General features: G+C 33.5%; 1 protein-coding gene across 1 annotated transcript in view; it reads left to right on the top strand.

Moving 5' to 3' along the window:
- Vps13a (vacuolar protein sorting 13 homolog A) overlaps positions 1–23,086 on the top strand; it is a 241,039-nt gene that overhangs the window by 184,735 nt on the left and 33,218 nt on the right. Inside the window, exons 53-66 of the mRNA XM_023722991.1 lie at positions 3,124–3,277; positions 4,087–4,233; positions 4,524–4,605; positions 5,669–5,738; positions 6,443–6,548; positions 9,762–9,875; positions 10,671–10,816; positions 12,729–12,810; positions 13,700–13,813; positions 15,196–15,271; positions 15,355–15,518; positions 15,800–15,845; positions 15,952–16,075; positions 20,009–20,120. Coding sequence (XP_023578759.1) covers positions 3,124–3,277; positions 4,087–4,233; positions 4,524–4,605; positions 5,669–5,738; positions 6,443–6,548; positions 9,762–9,875; positions 10,671–10,816; positions 12,729–12,810; positions 13,700–13,813; positions 15,196–15,271; positions 15,355–15,518; positions 15,800–15,845; positions 15,952–16,075; positions 20,009–20,120 — 1,537 coding nt within the window. The remainder of the gene's footprint in view (positions 1–3,123; positions 3,278–4,086; positions 4,234–4,523; positions 4,606–5,668; positions 5,739–6,442; positions 6,549–9,761; positions 9,876–10,670; positions 10,817–12,728; positions 12,811–13,699; positions 13,814–15,195; positions 15,272–15,354; positions 15,519–15,799; positions 15,846–15,951; positions 16,076–20,008; positions 20,121–23,086) is intronic.

Here is a 23,086-nt window from a genome sequence, read left to right as displayed (position 1 = left end):
AAAAAATAAAAGAAACATTAAAAACAATTTTTATCATTCTTAAAATTAAATTTCATTAAACATAAAGGTCAAATAAATAACAGATTTTTAAATGCACTTCTATTATGTGTTATCTCCTTACGTAAATTATGAATGCAAAGTTAACCAATACGTGATCTCTACCTTTCTATTCATTGAGTAAATATAAACGTTAGAATAAATTTAATATTTAAATAGAATTGAGTAACTTATATATGTAAGTAACAGTAAAATAGTTTCCAAGGGTAAACATCTATATTTGGTCGTTAGGTTTTATTTTTGTCCTCTGCTAGGAATGGAACCCATGGCTTGCTAGCAAAGTGCTACTTCTCCAGCCTGTCGTTAGTGCATTAAACATTTTTAATTGCAGCACAGCTAGATGGCTTTTATTCATAATTTTTCCCCTAAATGATTCTGTGTTTTGCCTCTTATCAGACCGCATTCCCTCTCTAATGTCACTATCTTATATCACTGAGAAAACAGTACAGCCATGAAATTCAGCCCCCAATTTCCTGTCTTCCTGCCTGTAGATATTCATAGCTGACAAGCGTACTTCTGCAGAGTTGTCATGGATACATCTTAAATGCTCCCTTTTTAACACTATTTTGTACTTTTTGTACTATATTTCATTTGCTCTTACCTGTGTGAGGACATTTCCTCATCAGTGCTGTTTTTTTTTGTCCCTAAGTCTGACTCTACTGGATGGTTGCCATCAGTGCTAATTTCTCTCAATTTAAGAAAAACAAAAATACATTTTTCTGAGCCCACCTACTATTAGATTTTTTTTTCTACAGGCAAAGTCCTCAGAAATGATTGTTTCAAAAGACTTTTTAATATATTCAGTGTCTCCAATGCATTTTCATCCTTTTTTTTTGTTGTTGTTGTATTTTAGGGAAGGGTCTACAGGGTGTTTGGGGTCTCACTAATAGATTGGACTCATATGATCTGCCTGTTTATACCCTCCCAAGAGCTGGGATTACAGGCACATGCCACCATGCCCCATCTCAATTGCCATCTCGGCACACTCCAGGGGCGGGGCTGGCACCACAGGCCCGGGTATTGGATCTCCAGCCCTGGTGCCTGCTTGCAGGTGCTTTAATCAGCTGAGCTATTTGGCCAGCCCTTTCATCCCTTTTTTCTTTACCCACTACAATGTTTAGTTTTCAACACATCATAAAACTTGGCAAGATTTCTAGTGACTTCAGTAATGCCAAATTCAGTGGAATTACCAGTCTTCACTTTACTTGATAATATATAACAGATGTTCTCTCTTGATCCATTTTCTTTCATTTGACTTTGTTTAACTAAGTTAACCATCTTAGTTTGTCTTCCTATCTCAGAATTCTCATATTCATTGGTTGGTTTCTTTTCAGCCCCTCAATTTCTCATATTGGGTACTCTAAGGTTCTTAAACATAGAATCTTGTCCATTTCATTTTTTATTAGCATAATTGACCCTAATTTATTCAGATACATCTATCTTCAGCCAAACCTATCTGAGCTATTACATCGGGGATATATAACTGCCTACACAAATCTGTTCAGGTATTTAGGTGATAACTTACACTTTGTATATATTAATACCACACTCCTTTTTTCCTTCTCCTACCAAACCCTCTTCCTCCTAGAATTACACCTGAGCAACCCCTTCAGGTTTTTCAAAGGAAGACTTTGGAGCCATCTTTGAGTCCCCTTGTCATTTCCCACCCCACATCTATGCCATGTAGAAGTTCTGTGCTGGCACTGTCCTCAAAGTACACACAGGATCTGACTATACTTAAGTCTAGCTGGACCCATCACCACTTCCCAACTGTCCTACTGCACTGCCTCCCAACAGGCTGGCCTGCTTATAGCTTTGGCTCCCCTTTCTGTCCTCACATTTAGATCCATAGTGTACTCTTAACAAAGTGTCAAATCAGGTCATACTGATAATATTAAACCCTTTCAGCATTTCCTCAGCTAATCTGAGTAAAACTCAGATTATTTATAAACAGACCTACAAAGCCTTACATGCATGGGCAGCCCACTGACTGACTTCATCTTTGGTTCTTAATATGTTCCTACCATGCCAGTCTCCCCACTTGTCTTCATGCACTACAGATACGCTGTTGTTTTAGAGTGTTTGCTAAAGCTGGTCACTTACCTAAAATGTTCTGATGTCCTAATCTGCTGTATAATTCCCTCATACCCTTCAAGGTGGATAAAATTTCACCTTTTTATCGAGGTCTTGTTGACCATTTAATGCTATAGCCCCTGCCATTTTACATATCCCGAAACTCTAGGTTCTCTGTACCACCCTTTTACTTTTTCTTTCAAAAGAATTTTCAAGGCCTGGTGAGAGAATTCAACAGACTAAGCACCTGCTTAGGCAAGCTCAGGGACCGAGGTTCAATCCCTGACACCACATTCCGTGCCAGATCCGCCCCTAGGCGTGCTGAGCAGGCCACTGAGACTGGATGTAGTGGTACACACCTATAATCTAGCATTGGGAAAGCTGAAAACAGGAGGATTACTATGAGTCAGAGCTACGTAGTGAGACCCTGCAAAAAATACATTAAAAAAAAAAAAAGAATTTTCAACTCCTGTACATTAGAATTGACTAAATGTTGACTATTTACTGTCTCATTCCACAGCTCAAATGAACATTGGTAAAAATGTTTTCTTCTATACAAGTACTAACCAGGCCCGACCCTGCTTAGCTTCCAACATCAAATGAGATTGGGCACATTCAGGGTGGTGTGGCCATAGAGTAAAAATGTTTTCTATTAGACTGAGCGTGGTGGTAAATGCCTATAATCCCACCCTTTGGGAGGCTGAAAACAGGAGGATCACTGCAAGTCCGATCCATGTAGTGAGACCTTGTAGACCCTGTACTAAATACATTAAATAAATAAATAAATAAATAAATATATAAATAAGTTCTCTGCTGTTTCTCTTAATACCTAGAATAGTATCTGAATAAAAATTGCATAAATATTAGTTGAATAAATTCATGTTTTTAAACTTTAAATGCTGGCTATTTTAAACTTATTGAACATTCTAATTTACATAATCATGTAAAATGCAATTATACATTAACACTATGATTTTTGCTTTCATATACAAGTTCTGATGTAGTTTGGGAGACAAAGCACAAGAAGAAGGCAAGATGGAAGCCAATGAGTGTGAAGCACACTGACAAGTTGGAGAAAGAATTTAAGGACTATACTGAATCTTCACCTGTAGAAGATAAAATTATTGAATTGGACACCAACGTTGTGGTAAATTTTTAAAGTACTGATGTGAAAGTTTAATTTTGATTTGTTATATTTCAAATCACTAGTAAAGTTTAGGGAAAATCAGACTTCCTTACAAAACAAATTGAACATGGTTAATTTTTTTTTTTTTTTTTTTTTTTTTTTTTTTTTTGTCTTTTTGAGACAGGATTTCACTATGTAGTTCAAGGTGGTCTTGAGCTCACTTTGTAGTTCAAGTTATCCTCGAGCTCACAGCATCCTCCTTCAGCCTCCCAAGTACTAGGATTATAGGCATTATAGTGTGACCATGTTTAATTTTAACCTATATACTTAATGTCTAATATCCCTTTGTAGAAGTGGTCATATATGTATTGAGAAATCAGATTTTGTCTTAAATTGTACTAGATGTTGATTATTTTTCTAGTTAATGAGAAATGGAAAGTATGTTTTATGTTTATTTTAAAAATTAGCTTTTTCTATTAGCTTTCTTTCTCTCTTTCCCTGTTTCATATTGTCCATCCTAGGAAGCAAGCCCAGGATCTTATACATACTAAGCAGGTGCTATAAGACTAAATTATATTACCAGCACTTTCTTTATTTTTTATTGTAGTAAATTTTAATAAGTATAAAAGGTGACACAACCTTTCAGGATAATGTGAATATCTTATAGATTCAGAATATAAAGATAGGATTTGAATCTAACTAAAATGAGATATTTACTGTTTTAATTAGTTTTATTTTAAACATCTTTTGGTACAAATTTCTAACTAATCAGTTATGGAAAAGAGACATCCCATGTTGGTTTTTTTTCTTGGGGGGTGTATATTTTTCAGGTTCGCTTAACACCTAGTGGTAACAGCATGAAAATCCTGCAACCACATGTAATAGCTCTCCGAAGAAATTATCTTCCAGCATTAAAAGTTGAATATAGCACATCTGCACATCAGTCATCATTTCGAATTCAGATTTACAGAATACAGGTATGCCTTTCTGAAAAGTATAACCAAAACACAATGAAGAGCCAGATAATAGTCCCAGGATCTGTTTCTTTCTAATATAAAGCCTAAAGAGGAAGGCACAGTGGAAACCAGAGGGTAAAGAACACTGAGAAGTCAGGGGATAAACATGAGGACCACACTGACTGTGTCCTTTGCCCTGCAGTTTCAGTGGTAGACTAGACTTCTGGTTCCCTGTGCTTCGTAAATCCTGTAGTTCTAGTCAAGTTGTGTAATTGATGTACTTTATACCAACCTGTTTTTTATTTTCTTAGATCCAAAACCAGATTCATGGTGCTATTTTTCCATTCGTGTTTTATCCTATTAGACCTCCAAAGTCTGTTACCATGGACTCAGGTTTGTTTTTTTATTTTCAGATTATTACAAAAACAGTTGTCTTCACTACTTGGTTTATTTTACTATAAAAGTATGAAATCATTCTCAGGTTTAGTTTCAGTAGGATCACTGGAAAACAAAGCTGCTTGAAAAAGATGAAGCAAATATCCAGCTAACATCAACAAATCTTTAAATAAATAATGAAAAAGCATTAAATGTAGGTAGGTAGACAGACAGACAGACAGACAGACAGAGATACATATATATAGCCAAGTGTGGTGGTGCACACCTGTAATCCCAGCACTTGGGAGGCTGAGGCAAGAGGATTGCCATGAGTTCAAGGCCAGCCTGGGCTACATAGTGAGTTCAAGGCCAGCCTAAACTACACAGTGAGATCCTGTCTCAGAGGAAAATAGTAATAATAAGAAGAAGAAGTATATAATATATTTACACTTGGAAATACATTTAAACATATTAATTTAGAAACCAGATTACTCATCTGTAAATCTGATGTGACTGTTCAGACCTTTAAATGCACAATGAGGAAGTTTGTTCAGGCTTTTCTGAACAAGGGAAACTGTCCTGTGTTCTCCAGGTGAGAATAGCTTGGCAACTGTTTTTCTCCTTAGCCTTTTCTCTTTCTTGTGTCTCTCCTTCCTTTCTCTTTCCTCCCTACAGCCCTACTGTACTTTGCCCCCCTTGGCCTCCTATCCCATAGCCTACACTGTGAACTCTATAATTTTGGAATAACTCTCCATAGCCTGCTTGGAAAATATGAATTAGTTTATAGATGTCAGCCCCTCTACCTGTGTGTCCTGGCCCTGGAAGCGGTTTCACACTTTCCCTGATGATTCTAATGCATGCCTCTAGCTTAAAATTACCAGCTTTCAGAAGTTACTTTGAAAGACAGATCCAGAGTCTGAAATTAGGATTGCAACCAAACTTGAAAAAGATCAGCAGCTTTAACTAACATGATTTAATAAATGATTTCATTTCTTTTTGTTTAATGTATATTGAATTGGAAGAATGTGCTTAACTTTGGCTTAAAACACCATAAGAATAATTATATATATAAACTTTATAGCACCAAAGCCCTTTACAGATGTCAGTATTGTCATGAGATCTGCAGGACATTCCCAGATATCACGTATTAAGTAAGTGTTTTCATTTATGTCTTACATATTCATTTAATGTTTTGGCTTAAATATATGAATTTTTATACTCTTTATAAATTTCAAATAAATCAAAGTTTTTACCATAAGGTATTAAATTATGAAAGCTAAAGAGAAATCTATAACGAAGTACACCTAGATGTTAAGAATAGATATTTCCAAATCTTGGGAATTATTTTATGCATTTGTTTTTGTGTTTAAAATGCCTGTAACAGCCATATATTGTTTTAGAAACAAGGATAAAAATATTATTTCTATATTTACTCCCTACTTATTTCAAGAAATGGAATGCAAACAGAAAAATGTCTGTATATGTATAATTCAATGTTTCATAGCTTTAATTTTTTTCTGATTTTCTAAAAATTGTTTCAAACTTTAAACAACCCCAGGAACTTGTTTCTTAATGAAAATTTATACTAGAAATGTATTTTTGTTCTATGTAGCTGTGATTATTCATTATCACTGAAATATAATGTTCTGCTATAGTATGAGAACCATAGTTTAGGCATTTTTCTCTGGCCATTTTTCTCTTGAGCTTGTTTGTTTATAAAAAATGTTTTCATGGTGTATTTTTATACATCTAGAAGTTCTAAGTTTCAAAGTTCTAATGTATATCAAATATTTTTTTCTCAACTAATTTTCTTAGTGCAGTTAATGAATTTTTATTATTTTCTACTTTGTAACAGGTATTTCAAAGTATTGATTCAAGAAATGGATCTCAGGTTAGATCTTGGATTTGTCTATGCTTTAGCAGACCTCATGTCAGAAAATGAAGTGACTGAGGAAACAGAGGTGAGATTTAAAATGGTAGCATTTGATCCCCCTTTGGCTCTAGCCTTCTAATCTCTTCCTCCCAATGAGACACATTCTTTCTCTTGGTCTCTTGACTGTCATTTTCCTCTCTTTAGGAGTCCCTAAATACTTTATGTAATGCTGATTAGTAGCCATCAATTTCTCAACTTTATACTTACCTTGGAATGCCTTTATTTTTTCTTTTGATTTAAAGAATAGCCTTGCAGAATGAAGTAATAATTAGTTGGCAGTTATTTTCTTTCAGGATTTTGAAATACAACACTACAAGCCCTACTGATCTTTTGAGTTTCTCAGAATTCTGTTATTTGGATAGTGTTGCCCTTATAAAAGATTTGACATTTTCTCCAACAGCATTTTTTTGTAATGGCAGCAAAAGAGTGCATCATCCATCGTTAGGGAAGGCCACCATGCAAAAGCAGACAGTGACCCTTAAGAGCATTTAATAATCCTTGTTTGTTATAAATTTTCAATAGTATAAAATTTTTAATTTTTTAACCATGTGGTTGTGGAGATGTTCTTTTCTGGTCGTGTCTGTTTGGGGTTCTAAATGCCTCTATTACCTGGATATCCACCTCATTCTCCAAGTTTGAGAAATGTTCCCCCATAAATTCAGTGAATAGGTTTTCTGTACAATTAACCTATACTTCCTCAGTCTCATTTAGGCTAATGAATCTTAAATTTGTTCTTTTAGAGCTGTTCAGGAATTTGTCAGGAATTTGTTTTCTTTTGTTTTTTAATCAATTGTGGGACAAAAGGAAAAATATACATTTATATGGTCTTTTCATTTGGTTTTAACATTTGGAGTCACTTGCTTTCAGCCTGAAATTTTTACACTGTAAGGCAGATATGCTAGGAACAAATTCTAAGATTTTATTTACCTGGAAATATCTTTATTTTATCTGTTTCAAGGTATATATGTATGTCAAAAAGTTTTTTAGCGCTTTGAATATATTATATATTTAAGGAAGTTTTTTGGCTTAATTAAGAGACAGGAAAGAGACAAAGCCTTTATTGTTAGGTGTAGAGTTTTTGCTAAAGAAAAGCAAGAACCCCCTGTGAGGGTGGAAACAAAGGGGTACTTATTAGGTCAGGCTGGGGGTGGAGTTTACATGAGCAATCAGGGTGACATAATGAGCACTGATTGGAGGAGGCTTGGCACACACACTTGAAAAAATTGAGGTTATCCAGGGGAAAGAAGGCAGTGACAGGCTGCTGTCTTTTTCCCGCCCGCCCCCCCCCATGCCATATTAGCTCACTGCCATGAAGAGTAGGCAGAGTTTTTCATAGGTGTGAACCCATCAATATATTAGCTTTTTTCCCTTTTTATTTCTGTGAGAAAGGTACACTGTAAGGCAGATATGCTAGGAACAAATTCTAAGATTTTATTTTAAGTCCATTAATCTCATTGTTCTTGAATATAATCAGTTGCTTTTCTCTTCCTGTGCTTTTTTCCTTTAATTTTTACAACTTTACTAACATAATTGTGACTCTATTTGCATTTATTGAACTTGGAGTTCTTTAGACTTCCTGAATATACACGCTATATTTTCAATAAATTTGAGTTTCAGTCAGTATTTTAAAACATTCTTCAAGTACTTTTTCTATTCATTTCTTTTTTTTCTTGGTCCTCTATGTTGTCTATTCTAATATATTTAAAGGTGTCACATGTTGCTCCAAGAATCTTCATTTTTCTTCACTTTTTTCTGTTTTTTTAATTGTATGATCCCCGTAAATGTATCCTGAAATTCTTGGACCATTTCTCAACATATAGAAGTAATTTAAGTCTGTGTTTGAAAAAAAAACAGTAACAATTATCATGGATGAAAATAAATACTAATTACTTCATGTGGTATTGTTTCTAGTACTGTATCCTTTTAAAAAATTATATTTCTAGCCTCTCTAGCCTGCACTAAGACAGGTAACAGGTAAAACATGGTTATGTGATTGTGTTTAAAGAAAAAAATATGACCCAAAGTTTATAAATCAGATGGATTAATGGCCTTGTCTTAGTTACTTTTATTTCCTTGCTGAGACAAAATACCTGACAGCCAGAATTAAAAAAGGAAAGCTTTATTTAGCTCACAGTTTGTAGAGGTTTCAATCCATCCTGGGCTTGCTCCAAGGCAGGGTGGCATGGTACAGGGGCAACATTTCAGAGCAGCAGAAGATAGTAAAAAGCAACAAGAGCTAAAGGAGGGACTAGCAAGCCTCTTTTCCTCTCATATCATAAGCAGACTACACACACACACACACACACACACACACACACACACACAAACACACAGGGGGCACAGGCAGGCAGGCATAGCACTCACACCTCCATGCCCTTCTCTTGCATAGGATGAGGATTTTACAAAGAAAGTGAGGACCCTGCCCCTTGCTGAATTGCTTAGTTCAACTTCTAAACTTTTCAAGCTGACACAGTGTATCAACCCAAACAGCCTACCCTTTGTCAATTTGGCAACCAGACACATATCTTTAAACTAGTTAGCTTCCAGATACAAAAACATTCTAATTCTTATCACTTTACAACTTGAAAATTATAATACAGATTTAACAATCGTTAAGAACCAGTATTAAGTCTGTCAACATTATGTTACATTAGAACCATAACACCTAGTCCATACTTAGCTGGCTCCAAGGCAGGGTGGCACAGTGCAGGGGGTACACTTCAGTGCAACTGAAGGCAGCAGGGCAACAAGAGCAAAAGGTGGAGAAAAGCTTCTTTTCTCCCTTATGTTATAAGCAGGCCACCCCACTCCCACCCCAGCAAGTATAGCACTCATATCATCTCCTTTGTCCTCCTTTTGCCCAGGAAGAGGATATTTACAAAGGAAGGACTCTGGCTCCCTGCCGAGCCTCCTAAACTCCTCAACTTCTCAAGCTGACACAGTGTACCAGCCAGTACAAGCCTTTTGAAATAAGAAGCAGAGTCACATAAAGAAAAAGTTTGGTGTCTTTTGCTGGTTTGAACAAACCATAAAATACATGATTACAAGTTTGTGATTGGCAGGCAGAACTTTCCTAATAATAAAGAAGTTAGCTTTTCTTCTGATGCAGTATCTTCCAAGCATGAACAGTGTTGAGGTTGGATATTATAGAGGAGTTTTTTTGTGAGGTGGGACCTATTGCCCTAAATATTTCATGAAATGATGTCTTTTCAGTTTTTAATAGTTAATGTTTTTTTTGTAGGCTGGACTCTTCCATAAAGATATTGAAGCTTTTGAAGAAGAGTATGAAACAGTTTCATTAGTAGACCAATCACAAGTTAGTCTCTATGAATATTTTCACATATCTCCTATCAAGGTAGGGGAAAAATAATTCACTTTTCTCTCTGATAATCTAGGAAATAGTAAAATAATTTGATCTCATTGGTGGGATGCAGCAATTCAGTTATGTTCTTAATAGAGTAGAAATCTTGGTAGCTTTAAAATTACAAATATAAATAAGTAATGAATGATACTTAAAAACTTTTAAAATATATTTTCACCATGTGGAAGTGAATAATCATACATAGCACGTATTTGTATATTTATATCTTTACCCAACATTATTATACTATTAAAGCTGTTTTGGTGACAAGTTTTAAAATGTTGTGTATCATGTATACTAGTTTTAATTTGTAAAGTATATTTGATTTAGGAATTAGACATTGAATAAAATTAAATCTCTTTAAAACACAATTTCAATAAATTACTGATGTACTACCTGAATAAAATTATTGTATAATCCAGTATATATGGGATAAGTATGCAGTATGGCACAAAAGTGTTTTTTAACAGCATACAAAATTTATGTTAACATTTCAAATGTACACTTCGGTGATGTTTTATTTTCAACAGCCCACCCTACTAGACTGCTGTTAGTATTAACAAATGTATAAAAATGAAAATAAAATTGAACTAAATGTCATGTTGCTCAATTTAAAATTTAACTCAAGCTATGTTGGATTTAAACTTGTTTTTGACTTTTTACTTAAAATTTTAACTTTTATCAGTTAGCTTTGAAATGTTTATATTATGAACTTAAAATGATACTTTTTAAGTTAAAATTTGTCAGTATGAAAAAAGTGCTTTAAAATATTTATCCCTTTCTCTTTAGTTGCATCTAAGTGTTTCACTGAGTTCAGGTGGAGAAGAAGCTAAAGATTCAGAACAACGTGGAGGCCTGATTCCATTTCATTCTTTGAATCTTTTGCTGAAGAGTATTGGTGCTACTCTTACAGATGTCCAAGATGTAGTTTTTAAGTATGTTTAATAGTCAAATCTATAAACTGATGAACAATCTGTTTATTCTAACTTAAAGTGTTTGTACATAAGAAATAACATAAAATATATTACAGATCATAGCAAAATTTGGCTTTTGCCTTTAAATGAAACGCAGCCGAAACAATAGCTTTTTTTTTTTTCCAAAGAACAGAATAATTATTAATTTCTTTAAGAAAAAAGGCTATATAATTTTATGCACTTTTAGGAAACCTGGCCTAGGGAATGTTCATAAGATGTCAGTGCCTAGAGACACAGTCCTTGAAAGATATGGATCTAAAGTTCATAAGATAAAACTTTTCAAAGATAGCATAACACAAATGTATTGATCGGGAAAACTGAAGAGATCATTCTAAACATCTTATTGTCAAGAATTTATATTTGAATGTGAGTCATAATAGAAACAAATGAGATACCTGGTCCAAGACTCAGTGTGAATGGAGAGTTTAGAAAAATTTGATCTTTTTTGATAGACTTTCTACCACGTTATTAAAAACAGTAGAGAACATCAGTAAGTATCATATGAGGAAATTGTGAACCTAGATAAAAGTTATTTAACAGCCAAAAGAATGTACTTTTTTTTTTTTTTTTTGGCGGAACCGGGGATTGAACTCAGATCCTTGTGCTTACCAAGGAAGCGCTTATCCAGTGAGCCATCTCCCCGGCCCCTAAGAATGTACATTTGATACCAATAGAATAGGATGAGATTTCTAATTTTATTGCTCTCATATTCAGCAATAAGAAGCATAGAACTTCCCAATTATTAGATACAGGTATATACTATAAATGGGTTTATAAAGGTAAGCTAATTTGATTTCTCAGCTGTCAGCCTATAGGTAGGATGTGCAACAACTGAAGTTTAGCTTTTTTTTTTTCTTTGTGTACATATATGTGTTTCTGGAGTTTAAACCCCAGGGCTTTGTAGTGTACTACATCTCCAATCATTTTTTTTTTTTGAGGAGGGGCTGGCAGGGGTGAGGGTAGGGTAGAGGGGTAGGGGTAGGGCAGGGCAGGGAGCATCTTGCTGATAAATTGCCCAGTCTAGACTTTTACCTGTTTGTCTCAGCCACCACAGTGCTTGAATTACAAGCATGAATCACTATGCTTGTTTTAACCTTGGCTATTCTTTTTTTCTTTTTTAATGTGTTTAGTACAGGCTCTCACTATGTAGACTGGATTCGTAGTGATTCTCCTTTGTTCAGCCTCCCAAGAGCTGGGATTACAGGCATGCCTTACCACACCCAGTTTCAATCCTCTTCTCAGTGTGCCCCTGGGGTGGGTCCGGCACAACATGCCATGGATCAAACCCCCGCTACTATGCTCTGCCTAACCAAGTGCTTTAGTCCCCTGAGCTATCTGGATGGCCCTACTTTGGTTATTCTTAAGCAGTCTCTTCTTTTTTGGGTTTTGTTTTTTTTTTTCAATTTCTTCTTTTTACATAAGTGTGTTGAACATTTTTTGTATGAGCCATGGAATTGGGAAATAGTTCAGATGGCCAGTGAATGGGCTGCAGAGGGTCTCTTAGTCCCTTAAGGTTTATGAAAATGTGTGGATATTGATGACATTTTAAATTACAATATCCATGAATTTTATTAAACCCTGGAATTTGTTTTGACTAGACTATGCAGTAATAGGCACAGAAAATTGTACTAGAAGGATGAGTTGGAGGAAAACTTAAAAATAAATCATTCTTTAATAGTTAAGCTCAGCACTGTGAGGCTGAGGCAGGAGGATTGTTACGAGTACAAGTTCAAGACCAGCCTGGGCTGCAAAGTGAGCTCAAGTCCATCCTGGTCTGCATAGTGAGACCGTCTCAAAAGCCAAAAATAAAAAGTGAATCTCTTTTGTGTTTTCACAATCTCTACACACATATATATTTATATGTTTTTTTCAGGCTTGCCTTTTTTGAACTCAACTATCAGTTTCATACGACATCTCAACTACAGTCTGAAGTAATAAAACACTATTCAAAACAGGTTTGTCTGAGATTATTTTGCAAAACGACAGAATTATATAGATTAGTCAAATTTTATATATCTGTTTATGCTTGTACAATATAGATTCTTCATGGAAGTAAGTAATTTTCAAATTTTAAAAGCTGAATTTTTTTCTCAGTTGTAGAAACAAACTTGTGCCCAATCCAAATTTCATTTTGTTTTGTCCTTGTATTTTTAGCTCTTATCAGAAAATTTTTCTGGGTCAGTATAGATTTGAAATATAAATCCAGACCTGTGCATGTCTGTAATCTCAGTACTTGGGAGACTGAAAACAGGAGGATCACTATATTCCAGTCTGTGTAGTAAGACCCTGTATACCCTGTACTAAATACATTAAAGAAAAAGAAATATAAATCCATATATAAATTTATATCCATATATGGATTTATATTTCTTTTTCTTTAATTTATGTTTAAAAATGCATTCATTAATCTTATGATACAACTTAAAGAACATCTGAGTTAGTTGTAATCAAATGGACAAATAGTGATCATGAGAAATCTGTATATTGACCCCACTTTTGCCATATACCTTCTGTGTGACACTGAGCATCATCTGACCCAATCTATGTAATGGTGGTGGTGGTGGTGGCAGCAGCAGCAGCAGTAGCAGTAGTAGTAGTAGTAACAACCTTCATAAATAATTGTACAAGTGAAAGCATTTTGTATATTTTTATAAAATATAACATCAGTCTCTTATGGTAATACACTGTTCTTTAAACGGAATATGGTCATGAATATGGTGATCGGGGTTTGATATTGGAGTTAACAGTAAGGATGTTAGCCTAAGAAAACTGGACATGTGTACTAAGCCTATAATAGAATAATAAGTCTATCAGAATTGATTAATGTTCATATTTCATTTTTAGGCCATTAAGCAGATGTATGTACTCATTCTCGGCCTTGATGTTTTGGGAAATCCCTTTGGCTTAATTAGGGAATTTTCAGAAGGTGTAGAGGCATTTTTTTATGAACCTTACCAGGTAAAAAAATTTCCTTGTATTATACATCAAATTTTAGTACTGTTGAATACATAATGTATTTCTATTGTTAACTTGACTTGTGTGTATAAATAAATTTTGGGAGACATACAGAATAATTTCAACAAACAGTAAGATCTGGTGGCACTTTAAAAATAAATTTCTACCTTTTTTCTCAGTATTTAAATTTAATACATTTATGCCGAAGATTAATTTTTCAGTTTTTTTATGAAATTCATGTGTGTTATACAGAAAAATTATATAGATGTTACACAGAAAAATTCAAAAGACAAGAATTTGAAGAGAAAAATATTCCGTATGTTTTGTTGTTATAGACATTCCAAAAATGGAACACTAGGCACAGAAGAATTAAAAAGTCTATAAAATTATATTGAATTTTAACTGTTCTTTGAAATATGAAAAGTAGATAAAATTCAAACTATAAGAGGAAGAAAGATCACTCACCTTGTGTGGGTGATCTTCGTTTGCACAGATATGTGAAACCCTAAAACCATGGAAGCTTGTACTGTGCAGAATCATCTTAATAACCAGTGGGGAAAAGAAAGTGATTGTTACACTGCCCTTCAAAGTTGGCATCAGGACATTCAGTACTCTTCTATTTTCACTTTTTAAAAAAATTTACTAGTATGTATTTGTAGTAATATATAATGATTACATTCATCATGTGGAGTTGGTACACCTGTGTATCTTAATTTTTATGTTTTTCTTCCCCACCACCCATCTCCTAGTCTGAACTATTTGCAAAAGATCTATCTCCTTGTTTTCTATTGTGATGTTACACTCTGGGTTTCTCACATAAGAAAAACGTGTGATGTACCTTACTTAACATTATGATCTTAAGATGCATTCATGTTCCTACAAGTGATTCAGACTTATCCTTCTCCATTAAAGAATAGTACTTTATATATACATATATATATATATATATATATATATATATATACATATCTATCACTTTGTACATGTATAGGGTAAAGAAAAACAGGGGAAAACTAATATTTTGTATGTTTTATTATAAAACATTAGAAACACTTTTAAACTTCCTTTTACTTACCAAAAGTACTTGAAGTGCTTGCTTTCTTTTCATATAACTTATAATACAGAGCAAGTAAGCATCTTTTCTTATAATACAGAGCAAGTAAGTTTGGAACAGCTTCTAACATTTTATCTTTATACTTTGTCATGAAATTATCCCTGAGAACTCATAATGTGAAGATTTTGTGCTGGCATCACTTCCTCTGAGCTATTTTTATTGTTTTCATCACTACCATTTCTTTCATTTACCTTTTATTTGAAAGGTAAATCAATAAATTCACATTTTAAAGTAAATACAACTTTTTAAAATCTATTTTTCATCACTGTAGGGAGCCATCCAGGGTCCTGAAGAGTTTGTGGAGGGAATGGCACTAGGACTGAAGGCCCTTGTTGGGGGAGCTGTGGGTAAGAAATGGAATGCCGAGTTGGTTGGCAGTAGAAAGTAATGATGTGTTTGCTTTTACTAAAGATACTATAATTTCTGTTAGGTGGATTGGCTGGTGCTGCCTCAAAAATCACAGGTGCTATGGCTAAAGGTGTAGCAGCTATCACAATGGATGAAGATTACCAGCAGAAAAGAAGAGAAGCCATGAACAGGCAGCCAACTGGTTTTAGAGAAGGGATCACTCGTGGAGGAAAAGGCTTGGTTTCTGTAAGAAATTTCAGAGTTGTGAACATTATAGAGAACACATTTTAAATCCACATTCTGACCAAATAAACAGACATAACTTTTACTCCTTAAATTATTATTTAGATGTGGTAAGAGTAAAGAGTATAAAACTTATCAGGGCTCTCCAAAACATGTTCTATTTAAATAGAATACTTAGCAAAATATGCTATATCATACTTAAAAAGTCTGTATTTTTTGTTTTATGGTTCTTGTAAGCATCATATGAAAGTAATATAAATTTTTCAATCATGCTTTTCTTCCAGGGTTTTGTAAGTGGCATTACAGGAATTGTTACAAAACCAATCAAAGGCAAGTATAGGAGTTTGGAGTGATATGTTTCACCATTTGGTTCTATTTTCACTTGTGATCCAGTTGCCTAAGAAGTTTTGTTTTGTTTTGTTTTGTTTTCCCCTAGGGGCTCAGAAAGAAGGAGCAGCTGGTTTCTTCAAAGGTGTTGGAAAAGGTTTAGTTGGAGCAGTGGCCAGGCCAACTGGAGGCATCATAGACATGGCCAGTAGTACATTTCAGGGAATAAAAAGGTATATTATCCTTGGTGTGACATGAGTAAAATGCTTCAAGTATGGAAAATGAAATGGATATGGTTTTTTGTTGTTGTTGTTGTTACTGTTGTGGAACCGGGGATTGAACTCAGTCCCTTGCACTTGCCAGGGAAGTGCTTATTCCTCTGAGCCATCTCCCATCTCCCTGGCCCCAGATCTGCTCTTTGGCCTTCAGCACTTAGTTAGGAGCACTGTAGTATGACAGGCTACATAGAACTTCCTCATTCATTTTCATCATTAAAGTTACTGCATCATGTCTTGTCACATTTGTAGTTTGTCATTTATTTCCAGTCCTCCTACTTTCATGGATGGACACATTGAACAAGCATTTTAGTTATCTTCACTGAAATATATTCATATAATGCTATATGTCTTTGTAAATTTAGCAGATGTATTCTTTCATTTCTTTTTTTAATGATCAAGTAAAGCACTTTATATAGCTGGGAGGACAATGAACCAATTTTGCATAAATAATGAGAACTCATTCTTAACTCCCCATACTGTTTTTGCAGACATGTTTCCTTTCTTGAAAAGAGTGGCACTTCATAGTCCTTAGTCCCAGTTCAGCTATTTTTCACCCTTCCCTTATCTTATATTGTTATAAACTCATAGTCATTCCTTGGCTCCTCTTTATGTCTTTATAATAATTTAGAATTAAGCTAGGTGATCAATGTCCTTTTCCTATAATTTCAGTTTTATAAATATGATGGGTTTAATCATAGTCATCAGAAGAGCCAAAAGCCTGTGAAACAAGGATTTCAAAATATATCTAAGTGGACTTCTGCCCAAAGCTGCTTGAGTTACTGTTTATTTAGTAATCCTAAATCATGTTATTCTGTGCCTAGCAACATTGCCTTTATAGACAATGGGAAAATAAAACATTTTTCAAAAATATAAGAAGAAATATTAAAGAGTATGATTATGGAGAAGGAGTTTGAAATCAAAAGGAAAAATGCTATAAAAATCAAAGGTGACAAATAAATTAGTGAATAAGTAATATAAGCTATTTGAAAACATTGGGGCTGGGGATATAGTTCAGTGGCATAATGCCTGACTGGCAAGAGTAAGGTCCTGAGTTAGATTTCCCAGCAACAAAAATTAAAAGGAGGGCTAGGGATATAGCTCTGTGCTCTTAAGTGCCTGCCTGGTATGTGCAAGGACCCAGGTTCGATCCCCAGTACTGCATGCAGTGCCAGCCCTGGAACCCCGGGAGCACATTATTGGTCCCCAAAAGTGGACATGGTGGCACACGCTTGTAATTCAAATGCTAGGGAGGCTGAGACAGGAGGATCACTATGAGTCCAAGGTGCATAGCAAGACCCTGTACCAAATAAATAAAGGATTTTTAAAAACAAAAATAAACATTGAGAATCAAATTAAAATATTAAAGTGCAATTTGAGAAGGAAATAATTGGCATCAAGCATTTAAATGTCATACCATTTGCAAAGAGCATATTTTTATTATTAGATGAAGCAGATTGTAGGGCAGAAATTTTTGGAATACATGATGAACTAATTAAAGAACTAGAAGATGATTGTTTAGAAGTTACATATAGGTCACAAAATAACTGCAATTTTATAAAAGTAAAATTGTAAGAACTTCCCAAGTGCATAATAACGAGAGAATTTTAACATTTCACTGAATTTTAGTAAATTAGAATGACAAAATTAAGTGAATGTATGATTTAAACACATTAAGATATGTACACATCAGTGTTTTTCTATAATACATAGTTATTAGAGACTTTTCTCATTACTTCAGAAACCAGCAGTGACCATAATTTGGCAGGTATCTTATCTTCATAAAGCTTTCAATTTAGTGGGAGAATAACAGACAAAAATATGTAATTGGTAAATACATGATATGGTAAATGATGAAAAATTGTTATTCTATGAAGAAAATCAGGTTAAAGAAGATAAGGAGAACCCAAATAGTGTGAGGAAGTAACTATTATATATAATGGTCAGGGTTTTTCAATGCTGAGATTACATTTCATGATATTCTCTTATAATGCTTTTATTTCTGTGAAATTGATAATGTTGACTCCTGTTGTATGCCTGGTATTAGTCAGTTGAATCTTCTATTTATGTTGACCTTTTCAAACAAATTTTTATTTCATTGATAATATTTTTTGTACTGTTTTGTCTCTAATCTGTTCTACCAGTTTCCAGTCTAGTTCCCTTTTCTTTTCCTTCCTCCTTAAATTGTAGTTATATTACTGATTTTTAATTTTTTTTTTAATTTAGGCATTCAAATATATAAATTTTACTTCTGAGACCTCTCTTTGCTGTATTTCATAGCTTCTGGCATATTTTTTTTTTGGTTTCTTTGTCTCAAAGTAGTGAATATCCCTTGTGATTTCTCCTTTGAACCTTTCATTACAGAAGTTTTTATTTTTTAACTTTTCTAATTTCTTACAGATTTCAATTTTTTCCCATGAAGTCAAATAATACTTTGTGTGTTTTCAGTACTTTTGTATTTATTGAAAAATGTTTTAAAGCCTTTTGTGTTATTTTGGTTTTTTATTTTTTCATTTTTTAAGACATAATCTCACTATGTATTTAGGGTGGCCTTAAAGTCATTATGTAGCCCAGGTGGCCTTGAATTCATGGTGACCCTCCTGCCTCATCCTATGAAATGCTAGGATTACAGATGTGTGCCACTATGCCCAGTTTAAGCCATTTACATACAGTCTACATCATGGAGAATATGTGAGAGAATGTATATTTTGTTGTTGAATATTGTATAGGTATTTGTTAGACCTAGGTAATTTATAGTGTTCAATTCTCTTGCTTCCTTGTTAATCTTTTCTATTTGTTACTCACTGACATAAGGGTATCAAAATTTTGAACCTATTGAATTGTCTTTTGTCATTTTTTGCTTTATGTATATGGGAGTTGTCTTGTGAAATGCCTGTATGTGTGTAATTTTTATATTTTTCTTGATATGACCCTTTTCTCACTATAAAATACCTTCTTCATGCAAAGTGAGAATTACTTATTTAAATATTTTTGTTTATTTTGTTTTAATATTAGTATCATTCCAGTTCTCTCTTTTTAATTACTTTAAATGATTTATCTTTTCCTATCGTTATTCTCTCCTGTTTGTATCTTTGCTAAAGTTAAATCTCTTGTGGTCAACATACAATCGAGTCATTTTTGTTGGACTTTTGTTTTTTCTATTCCGCTTTTAATTGGAGAATTTATGCCTCTATATGGACCTATGACCATACAAGTAAAAATGATAAAATAGTACTATGCCACATCCATCCATGTGTGAATGTGTTTAATATAGCATACATCAAGCCAAAATAGGAATATGAGAGTATTTGAACCCTGGAAAACCATGTCATATGATTCCTAACATTAAATGAATTGAGTAACATCAAGCATATGATTACAACAATGACTAGAAAAAAATCTTAAAATTCATTGCCTATTCATGGTATTTAAAAATACCAATAATAAAAAAATGGTGAACTCTAATCACAGTAAAAGCAGACATGAACTTCCATGGCTTGACAAGGATATCTTTAAAAAAAAAAAAAAAGCTTGCTAAGAACTTTCCTTATAATGCCAGGAATAAGGATGCCAGCAATCCTCTCTTATATCTAGAATAGTACTAGAGAAACTAGACAACAGAAAAGGAAAACAAAGATGTCAAATTGACAAAAGTTAGCACTATTATTTTTTGATTCTTTGTTTGCACATAGAAAAATAATCCAGGCGAATCTATTAATAAAGTTCTTAAAAGTTTTATGTTTTTCTAGAGAATTTAATATCATAACAGCAAGTTTAAAAATAGAAGAGTGATGTAGTATTCTTAATTTTATCTAAAAGATGGTTCTTGTTAATAGTTGCTTTTATAAGTTTGAATAAAGTTTTAAGTCACATTATATTTTTTTCCCCTAGAGCTACAGAGACTTATGAAGTGGAGAGTCTACGACCACCTCGGTTCTTTAATGAAGATGGAGTAATCAGGCCTTACAGGTTGAGGGATGGTACTGGAAATCAAATGCTACAGGTGAGTAAGAGTCATAAATTAAAATTACTCAAGTTAGGTTTTTTTAAGTAGATATTTAAATAATGCTCTAAATATATTAGCTTGTTTGGACTTTGTTTTGCTTAGTTCATTTATAAGTTTCTCTTATTAGTCTTTGAAGTATATTTATTTACTATAAGATTTTTTTTTCTTTTTTACAGGCATCAAAAAGTTTGATATGAAAACACTTAATGCATGACTTTGCAAGTAAATGCCAGCAGTAGATTTCAGTCTTAAAATTTTCACAAACTACATATACCTGTCTATTTTGACTATTTTTAAAATTTTATATTGTTAATTTTTAATAGAAATTTTAGTTTACCTGATCTTTCTACAGATTACTTTTAGTTCTGTGCTTGATTTGCTAGTTTTGTTGAAAGCCAGAGTGCCTTATGTATCCTTCTAGTTGATGGTATTTAACCAGATAAACTAGTTTTGTTTGGGGTTCTTCCTTCTGTTTATCAAACGACTAGTTTTTGTATCACGTATAATCCTTCCTTCCAGATAAATGTGACAAAGGGAAAAAAAAAAAAAAAAAACACCTCAGGACCAGTTTACAGATAATTCATGAGTTCTTATGCTTTGCTTTTTGTTCATTTAATTTTTTTTTTTTTTTTTTTCGGTACCGGGGATTGAACTCAGGACCCTGCGCTTGCCAGGCAAGCACTTATTCTACTGAGCTATCTCCCCAGCCCTATGCTTTGCTTTTTAACATGCTTAATGGCCATGAGTTTCCCATTTGTTCTAATGTACTATATGTTAAAACTTCATGAGATTGGATACCCAGTTTACGTGCAACTCAGTTATCTTTCACTAGGGTTAGCTTTTAGAAAAGTAGACACTTTGAAGGTAAAATCTTTTATTTATACAGGCAGTTTTTTTAATAAATTGCACTTTTAAAAATCTGGCTTTTGATGTCAATAACAATAGTCGTATCTACAAGGCCATGCCAGGATAAAGTTGCTTCTGTAGTGTACGGGGATCATGCACTACATGAAGCCTTTTGTTTGAATAAAATAAGGACTATGTTGTATAGACTTGCAAACAGTAATACATTGCCACATACAGAAATTTATTTATGCCCTTGATATTTTAAATATTATGTTTAAAATAAGCAGGATAAGGGTTTAAAACTTCACTATTTCACTGAGTGCATACAGAACATGTAATAGTATATCTGACTGGTCCTTCTGTCAATATAATGTAATCATAGAACAGTATTAGGTAAAGTGACTTGAAAGTGATTTTAAAGCATCAAAATACTTGCATACTGGAAAGCAATTAGCATTCTGTTGAAAAATTGTACTTTAAGAGACATCATCAAGACAATCTATACGGTGACAGTATATCTTTCTTCGAAGACAGGAAAGTTGCAGAAGTCATCTCTGGATAATATAATTGAAAAATCTGATCCAATCCCTGCCTTCCCTTGTTAGAGCAGTTAATGTGTTGCTTATCTTTTACTGATTAAAATCTGAATGATCTCCAAATCCCTTTTTAAAAACTAAAAATATATCTTCAGAAACTTTTAATAAATTTATTAGGTTAGGAACTGTAGTGAGAATTTTGAAATATGCATTGCATATAGAATTTATAGAAAAATATGAGTTACCAGAAACTTCTTATGGTTGATGTCTTATTGCAGTAGCAAATAAATTTTTTCTGCAGCTGTTTTCTGAAGCTTTAAACTTTGGGACACACAAACCTCTCTATTTTTAAAGAATCATATTTTTAGTAGGACAGGTTTCATTAAAAGAGTGGTTTCAGTGGCTAAAAATCTCATCTTTGTCACCTGTTACTACAAGTTAATTATTATTTTAGTGACAAGGTTCTTTTAAGTCAAAACTCAGTTGCATTGTTAGCAAATGTGTTAAACCATATGAATACCAGTACTTTGAAAAATAATTAGATGGCATATAAACTGGATTTAAAGTCTCACCTAAGGGATTTAATGATGGTGTCTTAGGAAATGTTTGTTTTCAACTGTTTCTCCTCTTATTTTTCATTTCCTTAAAAAGAGTCTGTGTCGACTAAGTTATATATGTTCATATGTAATAATTGAATATAACATACATTCCTTCATTGTGTAATATCCTGTCCAGGAAGGAGCACATTATAATAATGCTCCCTGGTAGTCAAAGTTGCCTACCAGAAAATGAACATTTTATATACTACGTGTGTATAAACCAGTTAAGGTTAGCTTTAGGGTTGTTAAGTTATAAAATACTATATTCATAATTATAGCCTGAGATACAGCTAGTAGCTTCCTCAGACATTTCATAAATTTATGTTTTTCAAGCAATCTTCCATGCATTACTAACCTTTACACTTCTCTTTCCCTTTGCCATGCTTACAGAAAACTCAGGTCTACAGGGAATGGATTATGACTCATAATAACAGTAGTGATGATGGTGATGGTGATGATGAGGATGATTAGTCAGATCTAATCTATTAAAATGCACATATTCTTTACCATTTTACTCAGAATGTTTCATTAACATATTGTGAATGACTGTATAAAGGCTGTATGTCTATTTAGGGAGGTAAAACACTTTGTTCTTTTAAAATGTTTTTCTGAACATCATGTAAAGCAAAATAATTTCATTACTTAAACATAGGGGGAAAAAATGTATTTTATATCCAAAGTAGGGCATGCTATATATTATAGATTTGCTTTCATGTATTTCATAACTTTGTATTATAGCTTGTCTTTAAGATTTTATAGTTACACTTCATTATGCTTTTAATGCTCAACAGTTTTACTTTAAATTATCTGCTTATTACCATAATGCCATTTTTAAATTCTGTGCATTTCTGGGCTTAATACGATGCTGTTGTGTAACAAAAGAGAATAGTAATAGCCATTCAGTGTACTATGTTTATCTAGCATTTTAAAGATATTTTTGTCAACCTTCTGTTAATAATAAACTCACATAACTTGAATTAGT

The sequence above is a fragment of the Octodon degus genome, unplaced genomic scaffold, assembly GCF_000260255.1.
Source record: "Octodon degus isolate 3935 unplaced genomic scaffold, OctDeg1.0 scaffold00095, whole genome shotgun sequence".
NCBI classification, from domain to species: Eukaryota; Metazoa; Chordata; class Mammalia; order Rodentia; family Octodontidae; genus Octodon; species Octodon degus.
Note: the sequence above shows the minus strand (reverse complement) of the source record. Positions and strands in the feature narration are given on the sequence as shown.